Genomic DNA, 26502 nt, shown 5'->3' with positions numbered 1-26502 from the left:
GAAAAAAAATGAAAACAAATGAGGACAGTCTAAGAGACCTCTGGGACAACATTAAATGTGCCAACATTCACATTATAGGGGTCCCAGAAGGAGAAGAGAGAGACAGAGGGGCTGAAAAAATATTTGAAGAGATAATAGCCAAAAACTTCCCTAACATGGAAAAGGAACAGTCACTCAAGTCCAGGAAGCACAGAGAGTCAAATACAGGACAAACCCACAGAAGAACATGCCAACACACATGAATCAAATTGACAAAAATTAAAGACAAAGAAAACATTAAAAGCAACAAGAGAAAAACAACAAATAACATACAAGGAAACCCCAGTAAGGTTATCAGCTGAGTTTTTCAGCAGAAACTCTGCAAGCCAGAAGGGAGTGGCCCAATATATTTACAGTGATGAAAGGCAAAAACCTACGACCAAAAATACTCTACCCAGCAAGGCTCTTATTCAGACCTGACAGAGAAATCAAAAGCTTTATAGACAAACAAAAGCTAAGCGAATTCAGCACCATCAAACCAGCTTTACAACAAATGCTAAAGGAACTTCTCTAGATGAAAAAGAAAATGCCACAACTAGAAAAAAGAAAATTATGAATGGGAAAGCTCACCATTAAAGGCAAACATACAGTAAAGGTAGGAAGTCATCCACTCACAAATATGATATCAAAACAAGCAATCATGAGAAGAGGAGAGTACAAATGCAGGATATTGGAAATGCATTTGAAATGAAGAGAGCAGCAACTTAAAACAACTTTTTGTATATATATATATATACACACACACTCTGCTATATCAAAACCTCATGGGAAATGCAAGCCAGAAATCTACAATAGATACACAAAGAAAAAGCAACCCAAACGCAACACTAAAGATGGTCATCAAACCACAAGGGAAGAGAACAAAAGAGGAAGGGAAGAAAAAAGAGCTACAAAAACAAACCCAAAACAATTTAACAAAATGACAATAAGAACATACATATTGATAATTACATTAAAAGTAAATAGACTAAATGCTCCCACCAAAAGACATAGACTGGCTAAATAGATACAAAAGCAAGAACCATATATATGCTGCCTACTAGAAACTCACTTTAGATCTAGACATCCACACAGACTGAAAGTGAGAGGGTAAAAGAAAGGTATTCCATACAAATGGAAATCAAAGGAAAGCCAGAGTAGCAATAGTCATATCAGACAAAATAGACTCTAAAATAAAGACTGTAACAAGGACCAAGAAGGACACTGCATAATGATCAAGGAATCAATCCAAGAAGAAGATACAACAATTGTAAATATATATTCACCCAACATAGGAACGCCTCAATATATAAGGCAAATGCTAATAGTCATAAAAGGAGAAATTGACAGTAACACAATAGTATTGGGGGATGTTAACACCCCACTTTCATCAATGGATAGATCATCCAGACAGAAAATCAATATGAAAACACAGGCCTTGAATGACACATTAGACCAGAAGGACTTAATTGATATTTATAGAGCATTCCATCTGAAAGCAGCAGAATACACATTCTCCTCAAGTGCACCCGAAACATTCTCCAGGATAGATCACATGCTGGGCCACAAAGTGAGCCTTGGTAAATTTAAGAAAATTGAAATCATATGAAGCACCTATTCCAAACACAATGCTATGAGATTAGAAATCAACTACAAGAAAAAAACTGTAAAAAACACAAATACATGGAGGCTAAACAATATGCTATAAGCATCCAATGTATCACTGAAGAAATCAAAGCAAAAAGTAAAAAATATCTACAAATGAAAACAAAAACACAAAGATCCAAAACCTATGGGATGCAGCAGAAGCATTTCTAAGAGGGAAGTTTATAGTGATAAAATCTTACCTCAGGAAACAAGAAAAATCTCAAATAAACAACCTAACCTTATATGTAAAGCAACTAGAGAAAGGAGAACAAACAAAACCCAAATTTAGTAGAAGGAAAGAAATCATATAGATCAGAGCAGAAATAAATGAGAAACAAAGAAAACAGTAGGAAAGATCAATGAAACTAGAAGCTGGTTCTTTGAAAAGATAAACAAAATTGATAAACCATTAGCCAGCATCATCAAGAAAAAAAATGGGGAGAGCTCAAAGCAATAAAATTACAAATACAAAAGAAGTTACAATGGACACCACAGAAATACAAAAGCTCATAAGAGACTACTGCAAGAAACTATATGCCTGTAAAATGCACAACCTAGAAGAAATGGACAAATTCTTAGAAAGGTACAACCATCGAAGACTGAACCAGGAAGAAATAGAAAATATGAACAGACAAATCACAAGTCCTGAAATTGAAACTGTGATTAAGAAACTCCAACAGGGCATCCCTGGTGGCACAGTTGTTAAGAAACCACCTGCCAAGGCAGGGGACACGGGTTTGAACCCTGGTCCAGGAAGATCCCACATGTCACAGAGCAACTAAGCCCGTGGGTCACAACTACTAAGCCTGCTCTCTAGAGCCCACGAACCACAGCTGCTGAGCCTGCATGCCACAACTACTGAAGCTCACGTGCCTAGATCCCATGCTCTGCAACAAGAGAAGCCACCACAATGAGTAGCCCAGGCACCACAATGAAGAGTAGCCCCTGCTTGCCACAACTAAAAAAAGAAAGCCTACATACAGCAGCAAACACCCAATGCAGCCAAAAATTAAATAAATAAATAAATTTATTTTAAAAAATTTATTAAAATTTATTCTTAAAAAAAGAAACTCCTGACAAACAAAAGTCCAAGATCAGATGGCTTCACAGGTGAATTCTATCAAGCATTTAGAGAACAATAAACACCTGTTCTTCTGAAACTATCCCATAAAATTTCAGATGAAGAAACATTCCCAAACTCATCCTATGAGGCCATAATCACCCTGATACCAAAACCAAACAAAGGTACTACATAAAAAGAAAAAATAAGTCAATATCACTGATGAACATAGACTCAAAAATCATTTACAAAATACTAGCAAAGTGAATCCAACAACACATTAAAAGGATCAGACACCATGATCAAGTGGGATTTATCCCAAGGATGCAAGGATTTTTCAATATCCACATATCAATCAGTGTGATACACCACATCAATGAATTCAGTAAAGTCACAGAATACAAAATTAATACACAGAAATCTCTTTCATTCCTATACACTAAAAACAAAAGATCAGAAAGAGAAATTATGGAAGGAATCCCATTTACCATCACATCAAAAAGAAAAAATACCTATGACTAAATCTACCTAAGGAGACAAAAGACCTGTACTCTGAAAACTCCAAGATGCTGATGAAAGAAATCGAAAGTGACACAAACAGATGGGGAGATATACCATGTGCTTGGATTGGAAGAATCAATACTGTCAAAATGACTATACTACTTAAGGCAATCTACAGATTCAATGCAATCCCTATTAAATTACCAGTGGAATTTTTTTTTTTTTAGATTTTTTTCATGTGGACCATTTTTAAAGTCTTTATTGAATTTGTTACAATATTGCTTCTGTTTTATGTTTTGGTTTTTGTTTTTTGTGTGTTTTTTTGGTTGCATGGCATGTGGGATCCCAACTCCCTGACCAGGGATTGAGCCTGCATCCTCCTCATTGGAAGGTGAAGTCCCAACCACCGGACCTCCAGGGAAGCCCCCACCAATGGCATTTTTCACAGAACTAGAACAGAAAAATTTAAAATTTGTATAGAAACACAAACCCCCAAATAGCCAAAGCATACTATGAAAGAAAAATGGATCTGGAGGAATCAGGCTCACTGTCTTCAGACTATATTACAAAGCTACAGTAATCAGTATGGTACTTGCACAAAAACAGAAATATAGATCAATGGAACAGAATAGAAAGCCCAGAAATAAACCCACACAACTATGGTCAATTAATCTATGACAAAGGAAGCAGGAATATACAATGGAGAAAAGACAGTCTCTTCAATAAGTGGTGCTGGGAAAACTGGACAGCTACATGTAAAAAAATGAAATTAGAACAATTTTCTAACATTACAGACAAAAATAAACTCAAAATGCATTAAAGACCTAAATATAAGACTGGATATTATAAAACTCTTAGAGGAAAATCCAGGAAGAACACTCTTTCACAGCAGCAATATCTTTTTGGATCCACTTCCTAGAGGAAAGAAAACAAAAACTAAAATAAACAAATGGGGCCTAATAAAACTTAAAAGCTTTTGCACAGCAAAGGAAACCATAAACAAAACAAAAAGACAACCTACAGAATGGGAGAAAATATTTGCAAATGATGAGACTGACAATGGAATAATCTCCAAAGTATACAAATAGCTCATGCAGCTCAATATCAAAAAAGCAAACAACCCAATCAAAAAATGGACAGAAGATCTAAATAGACATTTCTCCAAAGAAGACATACTGATGGGCAAAAAGCACATGAAAATCTGCTCAACATCGCTAATTATTAGAGAAATGCAAATCAAAACTACAATGAGGTATCACCTCACACCAGTCAGAGTAACCATCATCAAAAAGTCTACAAACTGTAGACTACAAAAATGTTGGAGAGGGTGTGGAGAAAAGGAGTCCTCCTACACTGTTGGTGGGAATGTAAATTGGTTCAACCACTATGGAGAATATTATGGGATTCCTTAAAAAACTAAAAATAGAACTACCATATGATCCAGCAATCCTACTCTTAGGCATGTATCTGGAGAAAATTATACTTCCAAAAGATACATGCACCCCAGTGTTCAGTGCAGCACTATTCACAATAACCAGGATATGAAAGCAATTTAAATGTCCATTGACAGATGAATGGATAAAGAAGATGTGGTACATATATACAATGGAATATTACTCAGCCATAAAAATGAATGAAATAATGCCATTTGCAGTAACATGAATTGACGTAGAGATTATCATACTAAGTGAAGTAATTCAGAGAAAGACAAATATCATATGATATCACTTATCTGTGGAATCTAAAAAAATGATACAAATGAACTTAATTACAAAAGAGAAACAGACTCACAGACTTAAAAAACAAACTTATGGTTACTAAAGGGAAAAGGTATGGGGAGGGATAAATTAGGAGTTTGGATTCACATATACACACTACTATATATAAAATAGATAATCAACAAGACCCTACTGTATAGCAAAGGGAACTCTACTCAATATTCTGTAATAACCTATAAGGCAAAAGAATCTGAAAAAGAATGGATATATGTATATGTATAACTGAATCATTTTGCTGTACACCTGAAACTAATTCAACATTGTAAATCAACTATACTTCAATATAAAATAAAAATTAAATTAAAAAAGAGATTAAAAAAAGAAGTGTCTTCCAATGCAAGGATCAGATCAAAGAACATGAATGGAATATTCCTACTGGGATGATTAGGAGGATAACACATCCTTGGTAGGTGCAGAGCCTGTTCACTTATCCTCTGACTTTCCTTGTTCCCTTTCTCCACTACATCCAATTAAGCAGATAAAAACTTTGAGAAAGCTGCCTCTTCCTTCACCAATGCCAAGAAGGACAAACTCAAAGAGCCATTTTCTGTCTGTCTTCCTCTGATGTTGCTTCTTCATGTTTGAGCTATTGGGAGGAGAGAGAGGCAATAAATTCTCTTAATAAAAGCAAAAAATAAAAATAAAAAACAAGCCTATATGGTCAGTCACGATCCTTGCTATACTTATATAAATAAGACCAAGTTTATTGAATCTAGACTTATTTTGCAAACAAATTTGTGTTAATTTGGCTATCTTTGATAGAAATGAGGGTGATTTTAGAGAGAAAAATTATCTTTCAATAGAAATCAAAATACGTATTGTGGATATTAGATTCTAGTGCTATTAATTTTCCTTGAAGTTTTGTTAATTACCTGAAAACTAGACTGTATCCTGAATTTTTCCAGTTTCCTCCACTACCTGACTACAACTCTCCAAACTAGTGTTTCCAAATTTTCTCCCACCCTTTTAACTTGGAATCATTGAAACTAAAACTGCCTTTTCTTCTGAAGTCCTGCATACTGAAGGTAGATATCTTAATATAAACTTCAGAGAAATCTCCACAGCAGCTCATGTTTAGACAATCTTTTTTGTTCCTGTTGCTATATGGACCACTCAGAAAGTTTACCTGAACATCTGATGGACATTCAAACTACAAAAGATGCTTTAACCCTGACATTTAGAGATCTTCTCAACTGTCTACCCTCAGAACTCAAAAACTGATATGAAATTTGCCTCAATTATTAACCATTGTTTTTTTGTCTCCATAGAAATGCCTCTTATTAAATACCTGATTGCTTGTACAGTAAGCTTAACTTCTACTTGGAAATACTGCTTTGGAAGAGAAAATTAAGGTAAAATGATCATATGGATGGACTCTAATCCAATATGACTTGTATCTTTATAAGGGGGGAATATTAGAACACAGACATGCACAGACTGAGGGGCAACCATGTGAGGACACAGCGAGAAGGTAGCCATCAAAGGAGAGAGACCTCAAAGAAACTAAACTTGATACTTTGATCTTGGACTTCTAGCTGCTAGAACTATGAGAAAATATATTTTTGTTGTTTAAGCCACCTAGTAGCCAGTGTGGTATTTTGTTATGGCAGCCCTAGCAAACAAATATAATCACTATTAGGGAAAAAAAAAATCATTTGCTTTGTTATTCCAGTAGAATGATTTTAACACTGATTACTTCTTACCTTGAGATTATAAAAGACAGTGATAAACATTACTGTAGAGTATATATGAGTTGTGTCCTATGAAACAAAGCTAGTTAACAAACACCTCTCAGCTGTAGATGATGCCATGTGTTCATCTGATCAGCAAGAGGACATGAGTGGAAGGGAGAACCTTTTCTGCTTCAGACAAGCAACTTCCCGGGTTACCCTGAGTATGACAAAGAGGGCCATTGCTTGGGGACCAGGTCTCCAAGCAGTCAAAACAGGCCTCAGGAACCCACAAGAAAATTTTGAAGGAAGAATATTACTAGCCAGGCCCATATGAATCTTTTCTTCCCATCACTGCTCTTTTGTGAAAAATTCTTCCAAATACATATTTTTGTGCCAAAATATCATGTTGGACGCTCGCTACTAGGAGCAAATCTTTCTAGCATCTCTGTTGGATGAATTTTCACACTTGCAAAATCACTCAGAAAAGAGTTCATCCTCCCAACACCTCTCCTGCACCAGTGTCCCCCTAAACAGCATCTGACCACAATATGAAGGAAGTTACCTCCCAGGTAAACAGGTGCTTGAATGTGATTTAATTATCTTTGCATCCTCTCCCTGGTCTCCCTGTGAAACCTAGTCACCTCTTTGCATTAAAGCATTTCTGTGAGAAGCCCTGTAAGGTGCTGGCTATTCTCAATTCTGTCTTGCTGGTTTCTCTGAAGTGCCTAGAAGCTGTCCTCTCCACACACAAACTGTTCTGACAAACTTCATTTGAATGATTTGGATTTTAATTCTCAATTTGCTTCTGTTCCTAAGCTCTTAAGGCTTTTTTTTTTTTAAACCAATTCAGAAAAAACATCATTAAAAAAAAGACAAGGTTGGGCTTCCCTGGTGGTGCAGTGGTTGAGAGTCCGCCTGCCGATGCAGGGGACACAGGTTCGTGCCCCGGTCCAGGAAGATCCCACATGCCGCGGAGCGGCTGGGCCCATGAGCCATGGCTGCTGAGCCTGCGCGTCCGGAGCCTGTGCTCTGCAACGGGAGAGGCCACAACAGTGAGAGGCCCGCGTACCGAAAAAAAAAAAAAAAAAAAAGACAAGGGTACTCGCAGATCTAACATGCTAAGCTTTAACTTAGTACGTTCTTAAGACTGATGTTTTCCAAGGAACTTTCTTGTTTCCTGTGCAATAATAAAGGTTTGTTATAAAAGTTAAGTACAAAAAGTGAAAAAAAATAAAAATAGTGTTATCTTCACAGTTGAGTTCTTAACATATTTTCTGATATATGTAAAAAGAGAAAAATTGGCAAAATGAGTACCATTTTTAAAAATAATAATTAAGCCTAAATCCCTAGATTTACCAATTTTATAAAATAAGAAAATAACATTTTATAAAATACAATTTTATGAAATATGATTTTATAAAATTTGTTTAGCTAAGTAACAAATGATTTGCCCAAAAAACAGATTTAGCAGGTGGAGTCCAGGGGGCACATTCTACAAAATAAATTTATTGACACTGTAAAGGGTTACTAGCATAAAATTGTGGTGGGAATAAAAAGGGCAGTGACCTTCTTCCTGAAGTTTAGGAGTGATCCCTGAATTGAGAGATATCTGAGTTGAAGTGGTCATTGGAAACAAATGGTAGAGACAAATCACAGAGAGCAGACTGTATCAATTCCAGCTTCTGGACTGAGAGAAGGAAGGAAGAGCTTCATATTTCATTGCAGAGAATGAGGCTGAGAAAGTTTAAAATCAGATGCTTTTTCCCAGATCCAGGGGGCCAGCTAATGCACAAAAATGCTTAAAGCCACATAGGTATGTCACCTTTATTTCCTAGAGAAGATGTTAACATTTTCTAAATCCTCATCTACCGTGCCTGGCATGCATTATTTTATAGCTTTCTGGAAGTTTCATCAGCACCACTTGTATATTTGTAGTATGATGTGTCTGTGGAGAGTACAGAATGCAGGTCCGGGGTGGGGGCAACGGACTCTTCTAGCTACCACAGTGAGTGGTGCCCCTGCAAACCTGAGTAAGGAAGACAACTTGCCTTTGGGTGGGTAGTGTTACAATCTGCATGTCTAGGGGCACAAATGTAAAGACCGACCCTGTTCTGGGAATGATTATGATTCTGACTGACCTCAAAGGGGTAATTATGAAACCCCTGGATCATCAGGATCTGGATGTTCCCCACTTTTTCCATGGTGTGATCATGACAGAAAATGTGGCTGTAGATATCTGGGAACATTTCCAGAAATGTCCTCCTGTAGGAGTTAATTATAAAGTAAATGTGTATAAAACAGAAAATAATATTGAAACCTATCAAGGGGAGTAGATCTTAAGGGTTAATATTGTAGATGGACTACCTTGGAAAAAATCTTTTTCCCTTGGAGTATTAAGAAGTCATCGCATAATTGCCATCTCTCCACATTTTGTTCTAGAGTGCCTGGCTTATTGATATCAGTGTTAGACCTGTTTTAAATAAAAATCTATTTGTAAAAATCCAGATCTGTAATATGTTCTAAATATCATTATAGTGTCTTTTAACTATAGATTAAAAATCACTTCATTTTCAACAAAATATTTTGATGTAAACATCAAATGTTTTGAAAACAAAGGGGATCTGTTTTTGTTGTTTTCTCTTTTATCTAATTTTTGTATCCATTTTGTCTGGGCATATTAAATGGTAAAAATATTTATAAGATTTGCACTAGGTGAATCTTCTTAAAAAGAAAATACTGAAGGCCACAGAGTCTGGGAATATTAATATCTTTTTAATAGATTGATACCCCTTGATTTCTTATTCTGGAGTAAAGGTACAAGTTTTTCCATGAAAATTAGACACACAAATCATCTGACACAATGTATGACAGATGGAAAATGATTGACAGGAATTTTGCTTTAATGCACATTGTTCATTGTAATTTTGCCCAGCTTAATGAACTGTGAATTAATAATGAGGAGCAACACATTCAACGTATTATAGTAATAAAGTGCTTTTATGGACATTTTTCATGCTTCCCGACTTTCTTGGCCACCCTGAACAATTTTAACTCAAAGGATTAAAAAATAATCACTTATTTAACTGTGTTAAAATAGTCAACTTTGAAAAGGATATTTTCCTGTATGAACTTTTTCCTAATTGATTCCATTTTGTTCTGATCAGTAAACTTACCTGAGTAAGCTGCACTATTAAAAACAAGTGATCTGATAGAGTCTTAGATGACGTACATGACCAGAGTCCATTGTTTTCTGATTCAACGACATAAGGGACTAAAGTGAAAAATTAATAATTATACATTTTTTAATTAGGAGAATAGAAAAACTAAATTTGTTGTAGAAATAAGCCCAAAGAGTCCTCGTGTCAGCCCTGCTCCTCTTAAAAGACCGTGATGCTGTAATACCAATGGATAATCTGGGAGACAACCAGCTGTCACTAAAATAGATTTTACCAAGGCAAGGACAATAGGTTGCTTATTAGCAGTGAGAAATCAGTAGTCTTTTAGAAGTGTACCCTTTGGAAAGTGTGAGATATATAATAAATGAAAGCCTTTCATTATTCATTGTTATAAGCCAAATGTAGATTAAATGTACACTACCTTCAATTCAGATATTAAGATATCCTTCCCTCAGTAATTTTATGAGGTAACATGTATAATGTCAAGCATAGGCTAAGTCATATATTTTATAATCTTTCAAAAATTTTTAAAGCAATGTGTTAACCCTATAATGAATATAAAATGGATCCTAACTGCATGTCTTAGAAAATGTGCATTTCATAGAATTATTTAAGAATGAATCTTTAATAGCCCATCTTTTTAAGTATGTTAGCTGAACGTTATGATTGTGTAATATCATTTTAGGGCATTACCACATTTTAAGAAATAAAATAATATTCAGAAGCATAATTTTGCCAGAATGTAAAATTTAAAACCAGAAATTTGACTTGTGAAAAATCCTCACATGATTATTGGCCTGTTAAAAAATAAAGCAAACCCCACAAACCTGATGCAAGCTATTATGTGCAAAATAATGTGCTAGTTACACAGACCTCTGGGAAGTGAATGTGAGTCCGGATGCTTCTTTCTTGGTTTATTTCATTCCTAGAGTACCTTTGTTGCAGGTTTTTCTTATGTTTCCAAAGGAAACAAGTAAGCCATCTCAAGTTTAAGTTTTGTCCTCAATAAAGTAAAAAATGTGCCAGATACCATTTGACTGGATGATAACTAAAACTGGACAAATATTTTCTCTCACTGGAGACTGACAGTGTTTTAGTTGTGCTTAAAATTTGTGATTCTCCTAAAAAAAAGGGTACAAATGAAAACTTATGGTTACCAGGAGATAAGGGGGAAGGATAAATTGGGAGATTGGGATTGACATATACACACTACTATATATAAATAGATAATAATAACCTACTGTATAGCACGGGGAGCTCTACTCAATACTCTGTAATGGCCTATATGGGAAAAGAATCTTTAAAAAAAGTGGACATATGTATATGTATAACTGGCTCACTTTGCTGTACACCTGAAACTAACACAAATTTGTAAATCAACTATACTCCAATAAAAATTTTTAAAAATAAAAGAATAGAGTACTACATGCATTCTAAGAAATAAACATTATTTTCTTCATTCTTCTAACATAAATAAAAATTAAAAAATGTAATTTGTGATTTTCAAGCTAATGAACACCTAACAATGAAATTTGCAAATCTACATTTGGAATGTATAATTCTTTTGTTCAGAGGCAGTGACATTACAAAAGAACAAAGCTTCTCAAACATTTCCCCACTTAGAGTAATGCTGACAGTGAGTGTCTGGTGGATCTCAGAGGGGCACAACTGATAATATATTTATCATGCTGCCAGTTTGCTAAGTGGTTTCATATTCACTAAGAAAGACTTGTCAATGGATACTGAAGAAGAGATGTGAGGTCTCTGTGAGGTCTTTGTGCCAAGTCTCTGTGTGTTGTCTCTGGGTGAGATCTCTGTGTGAAGTCTCTGTATGAGGTCCCTTTGGAAGGTATCTCTGGGAAATCTGTTAAGTCTGTGCTAGGTTTCTGTCTGAGGGTCTGTGAAGCAACATGAGGTCCCTGTGTGAGGTCTCAGTATGTGATCTCTGAGAAAGGTGTTTGTGTGAGAAGTCTCTCTTGAGAGGTGTGTCTGTGAAATCTTTGTGTATTGTCTCTGGGTCTCTCCATTTCTTTTTTTCTTTTGGTCTCTCAATTTCTTGTCTTACTGTACCTTATGGAAGACGGAGCAGCAAGAGAAGGGCAAAGGGACTTGCTTCTTTCTGTTTTCTTGCTGTTCCATCAGCATCACCTGTCTGTGGCACTCTCCCAGCAGGAGCCAGGGGAGTCCAAGCCCAGCTTCCCCATATTCCCAGAACTCACTTCTGGGTGCCCCTGAGAGGACCCAGCAGCAGCCAGGCTCAGGTCTCAGCCCTGTCAACTATTTCCTCTGGGTACTGACCCCTCCCACAAGTCCTGGCTCCACTCTCACTGCTCTGCCCATTCTGGAGGCTGCCTTGGGAATTGGGGCCCAGAGGTAGGGCCTGGCTCCAGGGAGAAACCAGGGGTGTGAGCAGTCCTGTGCTCACTCTGCCCCCTCCACCCCAGGTCGCAGCATTTCCACATGTTGAGGGGCCTGACAGGTATGGGGGATGGGGTCCATTTCTGTTGTCATCTGGATCAGGGGCATCAGCTGGAACAGAAATCTCCACAATGAGAAAGACACCACCTGGAGCTGTGTCCACCATGCGCCCTGCACATGGCAGAAAGCACCAAATCACTCTAGAGAAATTCTTCCTCATCTCCCTGCTTTTCCATATGGATGGGGGTCAGGAGACAAGAAAAGCTGTGCTAGAAGCAGATCAGTGGAACACTCCTGGATCGCACCCTGCCCCATCCACTTTGCACAGGTCACCTCCACACCACCACAAATCCTGTCTGATTGCTTCTTCACCTGCCAGGCTCTGGGGTGATCAAGGACTGCGAGACAGGCAAGGCTTACTACACAATCACAAGCCAGTCCCCACCTCTCCCCTGGAGCAGTCCTTGGGCCATGTGTTTATGTGAAGGTCACCAGACTAGGAGTCACATCCCAAGTTCCCTAGTCCTGGCTTTTACACCTATTGTTAAGTTATCCTTTCTAAAAGTCAAAAGGTGATGATGTGTAAGCTTATTAAATATAGTATTAAGAGATTAACCTTCCCTGATTTGCTTTACTTCTATAAGTTTGACTTTCTGTTTTGACCTAAAGGTGGTTTCTCTAGGTCTGTGATCTTAGAGTTGGAATAGGGTAGAGACCCTGGGGTGGGGCCATGATGAGCTACTGGACCCTAACTTTTCCTCCCCTTTAGGCCGTTAGATGGTGGTTGTATGTCAGGGGGCTGCTCTTTCAGAACTGCACATTTATGGGAATCTGGTACCACTTTGCCTCCTTCCTTGGATCCAGTGATTTTTCTACACCTACATCCCACCCTAAAATCACAGTGTTTGACCATCAGATAGTTACTACCCACAGTCACACCCCTATTCCATTCATCCAAAGCTCCTTCTCTGGGGTTAACATAGAGTGGAAGGTAGGTGACCCATGAACATAGCCATTCATTTATAAGGGACTGGACTCAACACAGCCCTCAGCAGCCTCCCTGATACTCCCCCCACCTACACACACAGAGCTGGAAATGCCATCCTTGCTGCTGCTCTAAAGTATAGGAAAAACAGAGGTGGGGGAGGGTGATGCTGTACATTTTATTATGGCTAAGCTAAAAGGGGTTCATAGGGCATATCTCAATCCCAGCCTTCATCAGAGAGAGAAGGAACTCTTAAGAGCAGATATTGTATATTCCCTACCAAGAGATCCAGGGGCAAGATTTCTCCTGTTTCTGAACTCAGAGCCCATACTCTATTCCCCCCAAACTTCCATCCACTTGGCTCTGACACTTCCTGGAGCCTGAATTGGAATGTCCGGCCCTATCGTGTAAACCTATCCACTACAGTTGCATAAAGTTCAAAGTAGCATAGAAGAAGGAGAAAGACTGGTTGAACCAGATCCTTGGGTGTGGGTTTCATAGGTTTTTCCCATCTCATTGTTAGAGTAATTTTGGTTTGTGTAATGACAGTATCATAAGGTGCAATGAAGGGACACGAGACAAGGAGCTAGCTTGTGATGCTACTGTCCACCTCCCTCCATGCCCCTCCCTTCTAGAAGACAAAGTGCACAGCACAGACAGCAGCCATTACACTATGCTTTTATTAGAAAAAAAAATATATGTATATATATATATATATATATGTATTGGGGAACATTAAATATCTTGGATGTGCTAATGAGAAAATCATTTTCTCTACATGGACTGAATTTTTACTTGGAGACATGTTTTCCTACTAAAGGGAAGACTAAAGAAGGATTTTACTGTCGACCAGGCAAGACACCTCCCCAAAGATGACAATGCCTTGGACAGTGTTGATGGCAGGCTGGGGCACCTGGAATCCTTGGCCCATACTGGCAGGTACTAACTGGAAACAAACTCTTCTTGGGGGGCAAGGATGGGAGGCACCTTAGGCCCAGCTGCTCATCGTCGAACCTTACACTTTTCAAACTATGTTGGTGTCTGACTTCCCTTTCCCTGATAGAACAACTCTGGCCCTTGGGGGTGGCTTTATGACTGCAGGCTGTATAACCCATCATTCTCCCTTGCTCTGGGTAGGAGGTAAGCCTATGGTAGCAGAAACACCCACATACTGGGACTTGGAATTCCAGTTTGTGTTCATTTAACTTTGTGGCATGAAGTCCATGGTGAATTGCTCTTTTTTCTTCTAGGATCTGTCCAACAGCTGTCATGAGTGCCTGACCCTCAGCAGTCTCACTCTTCAAGATTGATCTGCTTTTGACTGATCCGTGACTCTGGGCAGTGGCTGATATGGGCTTTTTTTTTTTTTTTTGCAGAGCATCTCGACCACTGACTTTTTTATTGGGGAAAATCCACTTTAAAAATAGCCTCATCCTTTTTCTGAAGAGGCTCTCTGGAGGGCTATGTTTCTTCTCTGGCATGAGCTGGAGACATCTGCTCCCAATAGAGTCTGTTATTCCCCTGACCTGGGCAGGGCGGCTCATACTTCCAGCTTGAGAGGTCCCTAATTCTTTAAACCTTTCTTCATGCTCTCCTGGTTTATGCCTCCTACAGTCCTCTCTTTTGTAAGTAGGGGCAATCATCTTGCTCTGGCTCTTCCATGAGTCTTGGAGTTTTGAAGTTTTGGGCTCCTGCTGCCCTAGGTTGCTCCTTTGGGCTTCCATAAGGCCACTTGGCTCTTGGGAAGCTAACCTGTCTCTGGTGGGGACTCTCTGGGGATGGCACTGAGGCACCTGAGAAGTCAAGTTGTCTGCAGCAAGGAACCTGTGTTTGGGAAAGTCCTGAAGCTGGTTGTCTGACTGTACCTTTACTTTGGAGTTAAACTCACTAGCAACCTCCATGTTAAGGCATGGCTCACCTGGATGTTGGAAAACAGACATTCTAGGTAGTAGGAAACTTTTACTGGCCCCTGGCACCTCTAAACTCCTCATATGTACATTTGTGGTTTGGGATTTTGTCAACACTTTGGTTTCCAAGATAACACTAGACTGTGGTTGAAGAGCAGGAGACTCCTTGGCCTCCACAGCCTCCCTGGCCTCTTCACCTCTCAAAGATTGGGATCCTAAGTTCACCTCCATCACTGTTACCCTATGGCAGGGGTCTCCTGAGGCCTGACCACCACTCTCCTCTCTTGGCTCATTCCTGACCATTGCTGAACTTGGACCTGGCTCTCGGCTGTCCCTCTTGACCCATTCCACAGTCTCACTCTTCCAGGTTCTGCCCACAAGGCTGAGTGTGAGGGACTGAGAAGGTGGCCTGCCCTCCTGTCCAGTCAGAGAAGCCTTTGAGGGCCCATGGTAGTCACCAGATGGAATCGCTCCCAGGGCACTCTGGATTTCCTTACACACAGTTGAGGGGACAAGGAGAGGCCTCTTCAGGGTAGGAACTGACTCTTCTGTTATCACCTTCTCTCCTGAATGAGCCTGAGGAGGTTTCTCCAGGAACTCAGCAAACTTGACTGTTGAGTGGGACCCAGATACACAGGTGGCTGAAGGGGAAGAGGCAAACTGCAGAACGGTGGAGGGTTGGAACTTTTTCAACTTAAAGAGATTTATGGGCTTGAGGACCTTGAGGGGGAGGGCCCACCTGTGCTTTACCCAAAACCTTATAATACGTGCTTCCAGCACCTCTCGAGTGTCTGGATCAAGGAAGGAAACCCTACAGGAGGTGTTCATGCAGGGTTCCCAACCCTTCAAGCAGTATCTTCCACAGGCTCCAGCAGGCACTGCTTTGCACATCTCACCAGGAGGGTCTTGACATGAGAGCTGATGAAAGTTGCCCTTGCCAGGAAGCCTCCCCAGGCAGCTGTAGGAGAGCAGGTGGGGCCAGGATGGCTGGACAGGACAGGCAGGGGTGGGCACCTGCAGCCCAAGAACCCTCCTCTGCCCCCACACTGACTTCATAATGCTCCTGGTCTCCCTCACTCTAGGGCCTTAGCCATGCCCTCCCATGGCTCCCCCTCCCAGGGCTGGGGTCACATTATAGGCTCTGGGAGGAAGGATGACCCAGGAGAGAAGGGGAAAGATTCTTTACCTTTGCAGAAGTGAAACCAGTTTGTGAGTCCCCTCCAGTTCTTCCAGGCAATCTCTGCAAGCTGGAAATCAGGAGACTGGGTCATGGTGGTGAAGGCAGAGGCCTAAGAGTCTTTCAGGAGGCTAAGTACAATGGTCCTTTAAGGGAAATCTTTGGAGGATTAGACTCTGGAGCCCAAGTATCAGTGTCCAAGGCCACATGTCCCTGACAGTGATGGTAAGTCTCACTTGAAAAGGGTTTGTCCTTTGCAAAGTGCTTCCACATTAATTAGGCTCTGTTAATTAGGCTCAGGCTCTGTTTCCTGAGGAATAAGCTTTGCCACTGGCATCCTCAGAGACTGTGAAGCTGGGCCCTCAGGATTAGGAGAGATGGAAGCTAACTCTCGGGGGTGCGCAGGGCTGAATGGCAAAGGCTTAACTTTCAAAGATCCACTTTTCTTCCTACTCCTGCTCCTCCCCTTCAGCTTTACTTGATGCTGAGAGATAAGAAAAAATGAGGGGCTAACACCCAACTCTCACTGTCCTCTATCTAGGCAAGCTGTGTTCATGAACAACATGACTTTCTACATTTAACTAAAACTCTGTGGGTTTTTTTCCCCTTTTACTTATTTTTAAAGTGGATAACAATATTTTCAGTTTTTCTCCTTTGAAGAGTGCAAAGAAGGTTTTTTTTTTTTTTTTTTTTTTTTTTTTTTTTTTTGCGGTACACGGGCCTCTCACTGTTGTGGCCTCTCCCGTTGCAGAGCACAGGCTCCGGACGCACAGGCCCAGCGGCCATGGCTCACAGGCCCAGCTGCTACGTGGCACGTGGGATCTTCCCGGACCGGGGCACGAACCCACGTCCCCTGCATTGGCAGGGGGACTCTCAACCACTGCACCACCAGGGAAGCCCAAGAAGGATTTTTTAAGTTTTAATCACCATAGATTTCTTCTGTCACTGTTCCTCTGATCAAGAAACACACACATTCTCAGACCTAAATGCCCACGTGAGCTTTGTCAGATAGGATTCTGCTTCCCAAGGCCAGACCTCCACTCCAGCCTCTTCTCTCAGGCTCTCAGGGGCTCAGCCCCAACACAGAGGAAGGTGTCACTTGTGACACCCGCTGTGGGTAGGTGGCTGGTGAACCAGGGCTCAGGGGTCAGCCTTCCTGCAGAGATTGAACTCTTAGTAATCCAGTCCTTGACCATTATTAGTCACTGCATTTGGGACTTGCCCTGGAGCCCTCTACCATACCTGAACTCCTGGTCTAAGATCTTAGGCTAGAAATCCTCATGCCCACTCTAGCCCCTCTCTGGCCTGGCTTTTACCTAGAAGGATGATGTTCTATACTTTTCTGAGAGTTCCCATCTCAGGAGTCTCTCTAGGTGGTTTAGAAAATTGGAAATAAGAATAAGAAAAAAAGAGATAATCTCTGCTGGGATTAAGCCAAAGATTTCTTACCTTCCTGATGTTTCTGTTTCCTAGGTGGTGCTAAGAATAGATTACTCTGGAAGCAGGGGAGTAACATTAGGAAGAGCACCAGTCCACACAGGAACCCAAGGATGATATCAATCACCCGGGAAGTTGGGCTGGATCTCAGCCAGATAGCAACAATGTTTTTCAAAGAAAAGAATTTCTCCATCTTCTGAATTGCATTGCTGCCCTCAGGCAACAGAGCACTGGGAATTCACTTGATGGCAGAACCCCAGGCCTGCATCACAGAGCTGTGGCCTTGCCACAAAGGGCTCCTGAGTGTGGGGGAGGGGCAATAAGAGAAATAGGCTGAATCACTGCCCCTCCTTCCCATCCAGACCCACGGACACCTGCACCCTCCTGGGGCTTCCAGATCCCTCCTTCCAACTACTCTCATCCTGTCAGAGAGACCTTAGCCAATTTTCTGTTCATTCCATCTGGAACCTGGTTCCTTCATCCATTAGAGACCTTTACTTGAGGCCCACCAATTTGATAACTCTTGAACATCTTAAGCTGACCCTGGAAGACTGGCTGTTTCACAGACATTTTTCCTCAGGATTTCCTTTGTCCTCAGCTCCAACTTTCCCACATCATGTTTGTGTCTTGTGTAAACCCAGGGATAGAACTTGAATTTCTTTTACACTTATTTAGTTTTGTGAATTTTGAATAGTGTATGTTTTGCCTCATTTTCTATCAGAGGGAACTACACACAAAAATTAAAATAATTTATTTTTCAAAATTCATAAGTATGAAAGAATTATAAATAGTTATGTAATAGGGAAGAACAAATCTGACTCCACATTAGATCTTTTTTACTTTAATCTTTATGCTTTGTTGCCGGAGCTAACTCTGTCCATCCCTGTGACCCAGGCTGGCTCTGCACTTTTTGTAAAACAATGTTGCCTATAGCCTGAAATATACAGGATAGACTATTTTTAAGGCTCTGACTTTTAAGAGCCCATTCATGGAGATAAAAAGTTGCAGAACAGAGAATAATAATTGTTTTGTTGGAGGTTTACAGGAACACGTGACCTGACCAGGATCTGACCCATCTGGCCGGCTGCTAGAACAAAGGATCCAACACCAAGATATTTGCAACAATTAACCATGCCCCTCCCTCACCTTGCCTTTAAAAAGGCTTTGCTGAAAGCCTTCAGGGAGTTTGGGTTTTTTCCTGGGCATGAGCCACATGTCTTCTTGCATGGCACTGTGTAAACCTTTCTCTGCTCCAAACTCTGATGTTTCAGTATTTAGCCTTACTGTGCATCAGGCACACAGACTTGCATCTGGTAACAGTTAAACCTTCAAATGATGTTTTTTTTGTAGTGTTTATAATTCTGGAGTTAGTAAATCTTTAAACTGCACAAGAACTTTTGGGACACACTGCAAACACGCACACACACACGTACTCATTTTCCTTAACCAATCTAGTACTTTCAAATCCAATAATCCATAATTTTCTACTTAAAAAAAATCTTTCATATGTTGTCTCAACCCAACTTCTTAGTTTGCAACGATAAGACAGTCCCCACTCTCCAGATAAATTTTGAAATATGTGGTCTTAATCCATTAGGGCTGCTATAACAATATACCATAGACTGGGTAGATTAAAAACAACAGACATTTATTATCACAGTTCTGGAGGCTGGGAAGCCCAAGATCAAGTCACCAGTATGGCCACCTCGTAGTGAGAGCTCTCTTCCTGGTTCACAGCTGGAGCCTTCTCTCTGTATCCTCATATGATGGGAGGAGGCTAGAGATATCTCTGGAGTCTCTTTTATAAGGCACTAATCCCATTCATGAAAGCTCATAAGCACTTTTGCATGGCCCCGCCTCCTATCTTTAAGAGGTAGGATTTCAACATGTAAATTTTGAGAGAACATTAACATTCAGACATGTGCACTCATTCTATACCCGGAAGCTAGGAATGGGTTAGGGTGAGCCAAGGTCCTGACCCTAAAGGGCTGTAGGATGAAGAGTAGGACTAGGGGTCAAACTCTTGGGGCTGAGCCAGGTCTTGAGCAGCCTCTTCAGATATTCCTAGTGTGTTATGTATGTATTCTCTTTTCTGAGTGTGCCTTGCCTTTCCTGCCCCATCCTCCCAGGCCCCTGAAGCTTCAAGTCCAGCCTGAACCATATAGAAAGGGAGCTTTGAGTCTTACACAAAATTCCCTTATGACACCACTTTCTATCCCTTAGCAGTAACACAAGATTCACTGAAGGATTCACATGGTAAATATGTCTTAATGCCCCATGAGGGCTTTAAAATAATGTGTATTCTCTGCTTGTTGGTCATAATTTTATACAGTTTTAGTGGGAACGTGGGCATGTGAGTTTATTTGGCTATATTGCCATGAATGTGCACTTTCACAAACATATCTCCTACATCTACTATTTTTCCTACAGTCTTTTCCTCCCATATGATATTCTCACCTTAATTCAACTTTTTATCAAAATTTAGACTTTGGTCTGTCACCATGTGGACATGCCTTGTAACAAAATAGCTTCAACCGAGGAGGTCAGTGGAAGGCCTGGACCAGCTATCTTGGTTCCATGATAGTAAGCAAAGGATCGCAAACTACCATGTTAAGCTTAAGCACAAAGCAAAGTTTATTTAAGCATAGGTACACTCTCAGAGAGGGAGAGAGAGAAGGAGAGAGAAAGAGTAGGCTGTTTCTGAGAACAGGCTATTTCAGCGAAGTGAAGCAAGCCCAAAGCAAAGTATATCGAAGCAAAAGTACACTCTCGGGGTGGGGGGGATGGGTATACTGTTTCTGCAAATTGAAAGCAGCATTCCTATAAAGGCTTATGAGTGCTTTTAAGGAGCATTTTGCAGAGAGGTGGGAGTGAGTGACAAGGATCATTATTTGATTGACAGTCCTGAGCTATGTAACAAGTTTTCTGCTGCGCATGCTCTCATCCTTGAATCCCCAAGAAATGCCTACTGGGTGGGGGGAGGGGCAAAACCACATGTAATTTATTGTAATTATGGTATAATGAGTTTGGATTTACTATAGGTTATACGCCTGTCTGGTCTGGGCATGCACAGCCTGGAGAAGTCTCCTTGTGTTACTGTGCCTCTCTTTATCAGGATAAGCTGCCCACCACCGGACCATAGTTTCTCCCGTTCTGGGTGGAGTCAAGGGAGAGTCCCCAGATGGCTGGGTGTGACTCAATTTCTTCTTGTCTTTCTCACCACTGTCACCTCCTTGCTGCTAATGTCTGACTAACTACCTAGCAGGTCTTCTTTGCATTCATATTTGCTCTCTAAATTTTCTCTATTACTTTATTTTCAATATGTTTTGTTTGATGTTTTTTTTTTAATTTAAAAATCTTATGATAACATTTACCTTGATTTATTTAATTATTGTTCTACTGTTATTGATTTCTGCCATCTTATTTTATGCTTTATTTTCTACATTTTCTTTATTGTTTCTTTTTTTCCCTTCCTTGGCATCTTCCATTTTACAGGTCAAGGGTACTTATGTTTGCTTAACATTTGGGAATTTTTAATATTGTAATGGTTTTATATCTTGAATTATGTTAACTTTCTCCTCAATTTCTTACCCGTGGATGAAAAATGTTCCCTGCCATATCAGTAGACAAAGGATGTTGCAGTCATCAAGTCAGACGTCAAAGCAGGAACCCTCAACTGTGCACCTTGAGGGGATTCGGGATGGAGAAAAACAGGGTACTGATTCTAGAGTTAAGGTGCATATCAAAGGAATGATTTCACAGAACCCAGATTCTTTCATCTTCTCATACATAGAAAAGTGCTAAAGTCCTTAACTTGAGAGGTCTAGTTTTCTTTAATTAATAGTAATCTTTTGATGTTCTGACTACCTGGTTTTTGTTGACTCCTCCCTTAGGTCTTCTGAGCAGTTTCTCAGAGTGATCTGACAGGCTGTGTTCTGGGCTTAAGTCCTCAGAAAATCTGCCAAATAAAACATAATTCTCCTTTTGGGTTGTGCATATTTTTCAGTCAGCAGTCTTGGCAACCAATGAAGGGGCCCAGAGCAGACTTTTCTTCTTTGCCTGAACTCTATGAGGATCCAGAGTCCTGGCACCAGCAGAGGCTTCTTGGGCCTGTCCGCTTTCTCAGAGAGTCCAGACGAATTTGAGTGAGTATCTCCTGGTTCTTGGATCTCCAGTTTTGGTTGATGATCCTAAGTTTTATTCAGTGGTGTTAAACTCTTCTCTTGAGTAGTAGGTTATCCTTGAAACTTGGTTTCAAGAAGAAGTACCTGGGTCATCCTCAGTGAAAGACACTGGGAAGATTTTTACTCAGTTTAAACACTGAGAGCTTATCCTCAGTAGAAAAACACTGGGAAGACTTTTGCTCAAGTGGGTTAGCCTCACTTAAAAGACACTGGGAAGATCTTGCTCAGTTTAGACACTGTGTGGTTTATCCTCAGTTGAAAGACTGGGGAGACTTTGCTCAGGTGAAAGACGCTGAGTAAAAGTTGGACTGGGTAATTAGGTGGAAGACTAACCTGTCTTCCTTGAATTGGCTACTTTAATAAAGTTTGTCAAAATAAAAGTGATCTTCACAAATTGAACTCAGAATGGGGAACTTAGCTTTCAATACAAAAGAAAAAGGAACAACAGATTTCCAGCCTCCAACGGATATCCTGGCCAGGTTTATGTCCATACAAAATTTACATTTACAAGTGCTTACTTACTTGGGACTTAAAGAAAATCTTGCCCTAAAAATGACTAAGATAGGACTCTTTTATTGCATATGCAGTTAAGTTAGAAAAAGCTGGCTTGATAAAAACATCTTTTCAGAATTCTGACTTCAAAAAAACAAAAGGCTTTCTAGGGGAAATTTGCATTTCTCTTCCTGTGTCTTTGAAATGTAAGTGTTCTGATATTCTTCAGTGTGTGTGTGTGTGTGTGTGTGTGTGTGTATGTGTGTGTTTTGAGAACTTGGTCACTACCATCCAAAAGTACTTATATGGTGTACATTTGGCAGCCAGTCAAATAGACTGGGATTCTGAGCAGTCTTTTGTCTGACTGTACAACTCCCAGGGGCTTTTTGCCATCTTAACCTTCATTGTGTCAGCCTGTACAACAAAGACCATTACTTTCTTAAACTACTTTTGGGAGTAAACTTTCTGGATCTTATTTAGACAGCATCCTTTACACTCTTTTGTGGGGAAGCCTCCTGTGTCTTATTGGTTTGAGTCACTATTAAGGTATACCTCATTTATGGCCAGATGATGGATCCTTCAAATTGGAGAAACTTCTAAATTGGTAAATTTTTAGAGAGCTCTCATTATAAACAGCTGTTTCATTGGCTCCTATGGGGGAGGGAATGTTGGAAATTAGACATATAATGGTTAACCTAAAAACTCCTTTAGTTTCAAACAAACCCAAAAAATTGGTTTGGGAAACCTTATTTGTGGTCTCTGCTTCCCCTAAATGGGCCTTACAGATGCTAATAAAAAACATTAGAGGGCTTCCCTGGTGGCGCAGTGGTTGGGAATCTGCCTGCTAGTGCAGGGGACATGGGTTTGAGCCCTGGTCTTGGAGGATCCCACATGCCACGGAGCAACTAGGCCCGTGAGCCACAACTACTGAGCCTGCGCGTCTGGAGCCTGTGCTCCGCAACAAGAGAGGCCGCGATAGTGAGAGGCCCGTGCACCGTGATGAGGAGTGGCCCCCGCTTGCCACAGCTAGAGAAAGCCCTCGCACAGAAACGAAGACCCAACACAGCAAAAATAAATAAATAAATAAATAAATAAAAAGAGCAGCCCCTGCTCGCCACAACTAGAGAAAGCCTGCGTGCAGCAGCGAAGACCCAATGCAGCCAAAAATAAACAAATAAATTAAAAAAAAAAACATTAGAATAATTATTGTTAATTAGGTTAAGTAACAGGGAAAAAAACTGAAGGAAAAGCCTAAAAACTTTTTCCCAACAAGGTGGAAATTTTAAAGGGACTTCTCCTAAATGAATAAGAAATCTTTAGATGGTTATTTTAAAGTGGGATAAATAAAACAGACATTAATGAGATAAATCAAAGATTGGATACAATACTACCTAAGATTGGATGGGCCAAAGGGATCTCTTACTTGTCATCAACATTAAAGGGCCAGACCCAAACAAGTCTGCCCTATTTACCCCAGTTTAAAATATGTATATTTTATTACATATAAATTTTATACACGTAAAATTACACTGAGATACCTGACCAACAATTACTTGGGGCAAAAGTTAGACCAATTAATCAAGTTAAAAGATTGACAAAAGTGCCTGAGTCCCTTGGCTCAACCACTCTCTGGGGACCCCAGAGTCTTTATAAAAATTGGTATGTTTAAATGGGCATTGTATAAGATAATGACCTCTCTTTTGCCTAATTATATTGTGTGGGATAGACATGTTTCACTGGGGAATTCTTCCCCTGCCTGATACTATAAGACGGCATATGAAGGAAATATTAATTAAACATACTAAAGGAAACCAGTGGGATTACCTGAGCCTATACAATATAAAGTAAAAACTGACAGCTAATATTTAAGGGATAATAAAAATAAATAATGGAGACTTTACTCTGGGTCTAACCTGTGCACTCAGAAAGAGGGTCTTTGTTGAATGCCTTATGCAAGTTTTGAAGGTATGATAAATTAAACCATAAAGTTATAGACTATAGAATTCTGAAATTTCAGTCTAGTTGGAAATCTCACTGATACAGAAAAGCAAGTTAAAGAAAATGTAGTTGGGCAAATCAATCTTTTAATATTATTTAGGTGACAGGCCAGTTCTTTGGGGAATTAAAAGCAACTGTCTTTGTCTTGCAAATTGGTCCAAATCAGAAATGTAAATACAGACCACAATGACCTGAGACTGAGCCTAATTAGCTAAATTAGGTAGAACCTGAGACCAAGGTTAAAAAGGGGGAAAAAGTGGCCTTTTAAAACTCGAACTGCTGGTTAGTCAGTCAAGAAGACGGAGGAGTAGGAAGATGTGGAGTTCATATCTCCCCACAAATGCATCAAGAATACATCTACAAATGGAACAATTCTCCCAGAGCACCTGATAAACACTAGCAGAGGATCTCAGGCACCTGAAAGGACAAGAAAGATCCCCACGTAACCAGGTAGGATGAAAGAAAGAAGAAGGGAAAAGGAAGAGTAGATGAAGTGGGACGTGACCTGTGACCCTGGGCGGGGGAGCGGAGCGGAAGGTCAGAAGAGGTTCCCGTATCTGAGGAAGCAGCGGGGAGAGAAGCTGGGGCAGAAGGAGAAATTTGGTGGCTCAGAGAACAGTGCAGCAACCAGTCTGTGGCAGACAGGAGAGAGTGAGGCCTACACAAATGGTCTGGCCACAGCTCTGCATGCCCCAGCCACTGGTGACCACTGGTGCACACAGAGGCTGAGTGTTGGAATGTGGGGTTTGAAGAGCAGACCCAGGAAGGGGAATGATGTTGGCTGTGAGGAGACAGCTCAAGGGGATAGGAGTGAGGAGCTCCACAACAAGGAATGCTCCTGGAGGAAGCCCAGACCAGCATAGAAGCAAAGTGCCACTGCTGAGTGATGCACAAAGGGTGGGGCCACCATTGCAGCCTCTCTCCTCAAGCACTGGCCCCTGCCTCCACAGGCACTAGGAAGGGCTCCTGCCAGAGTGGCTCACATGCCCCCAGCCATCATCACCTCAGCACTGTCCTGCTTGGGTGGCCCATTTGCCCAGCTTGCCACCTTGACTCCCTCCTGCCTGACAGGCTCGTACATCCCATAGCCACCCAGCACCCTCTCACCTGGGCAGCCTGCCTGCCCTGATTGCCGCTTCTACATCCTCCTGCCTGACAAGCTCATGTGCTCCAGCAGCCTTGGGAGCAGATGCCAGTGGGTGACCCACATGCAGAGATGGGGCTGAAACCACAGCTGAGTTCCAGGGAACATGCAACTAAGGAAGAAGAGCTGAAATCTCTCCTCATGGCTGTGCAAATCATGGCATTACACTTCCTCTGATGGCTTCCTAAATTCAGCACCTGAGAACATCCCAATGGACAAGTGCTCCTGCATCTGAGACAGGTCTGGCTTTAGCAGCTGTGGGTTTTGTGGGCACATACATGCTGGGGTTTGGCCAGGCCAGAGTCTGAGCTGCCTCCATATCTCACATAGTGAGTCCAGGTACATAATTACTGCAGTCCTGGGACCTGACCTCAGTGGATCTGGGCCAGTGGCCTGGTGAAAATGATGCCTGAGTCACCAGGGCCAGTTGCCGGCATAACCATGGTTAAGGTGGGACTGAGAGCAGTACCAACAGCAGAGTACTTTGTAAGCCTACACAATGGGCGAAAGGAGACAAAACAGAGCATACCCACAGGTGAACACCTCCAGAGGAGGAATACTCAATGGCTTCTATCCCAGTGGGAGTGCTCCAGTCCTCCTTACCTCACACCGCAGATCAGAAACACAGCTAAGAAACAGATCTGAGGGCCTCTACTCCAACGACTAGGGATCAGAACCCAACCCTGACAAGGCAGTGACAACCACAGAGGAAAGGGAAATTTCTGCTGAATAAAAATCAAAATTAAGAAAATCAACAGGAAAGATCAAACTTGGACAATGTTTGCAATATCAATATCTGGCAAATAACTTATATACAGATTAAAGAATTTTTACACTTCAAAAATAAAAAGACAATCCAATGGGAGAAAATGGCAAAAATATATTTATGGATATGTTATATATATAA

General features: G+C 40.8%; 1 protein-coding gene across 2 annotated transcripts; it reads right to left on the bottom strand.

The window, feature by feature from the left end:
* Nucleotides 1-13961: 13961 nt before the first annotated feature.
* Nucleotides 13962-22961, bottom strand: LOC308606313 (spermatogenesis-associated protein 31A6-like). Of its 2 annotated transcripts, XM_081217029.1 has the most exons (3): nucleotides 21369-22961; nucleotides 16350-16410; nucleotides 13962-15804 (listed from the first exon to the last, which is right to left on the bottom strand). In XM_081217029.1, the coding sequence occupies exons 1-3, from the start codon at nucleotides 21393-21395 to the stop codon at nucleotides 14096-14098; spliced, it is 1797 nt and encodes a 598-aa protein (XP_081073155.1). In that variant the 5' UTR covers nucleotides 21396-22961; the 3' UTR covers nucleotides 13962-14095. The 2 variants fall into 2 exon arrangements, 1 of the variants encoding a protein (XP_081073155.1); XR_014013795.1 differs by lacking the exons at nucleotides 13962-15804; nucleotides 16350-16410 and adding an exon at nucleotides 19405-19641.
* Between the last annotated feature and the right edge of the window lie 3541 nt (nucleotides 22962-26502).

The sequence above is a fragment of the Mesoplodon bidens genome (genome assembly GCF_964165515.1).
Source record: "Mesoplodon bidens genome assembly, chromosome: 18".
Taxonomy (NCBI): domain Eukaryota; kingdom Metazoa; phylum Chordata; class Mammalia; order Artiodactyla; family Ziphiidae; genus Mesoplodon; species Mesoplodon bidens.
Note: the sequence above shows the minus strand (reverse complement) of the source record. Positions and strands in the feature narration are given on the sequence as shown.

Coding starts and splice junctions, on each gene's coding strand:
- LOC308606313 (XM_081217029.1), bottom strand. CDS start 21,395: ATGGCAGGGAACATTTTTCATCCACGG. Junction 16,411..21,368: donor GGAACATTTTTCATCCACGG/GTAAGAAATTGA, acceptor CCTGATTTCCAG/CTTGCAGAGATTGCCTGGAA. Junction 15,805..16,349: donor CTGGTTTCACTTCTGCAAAG/GTAAAGAATCTT, acceptor CTTCCCCTTCAG/CCACCTGTGTATCTGGGTCC.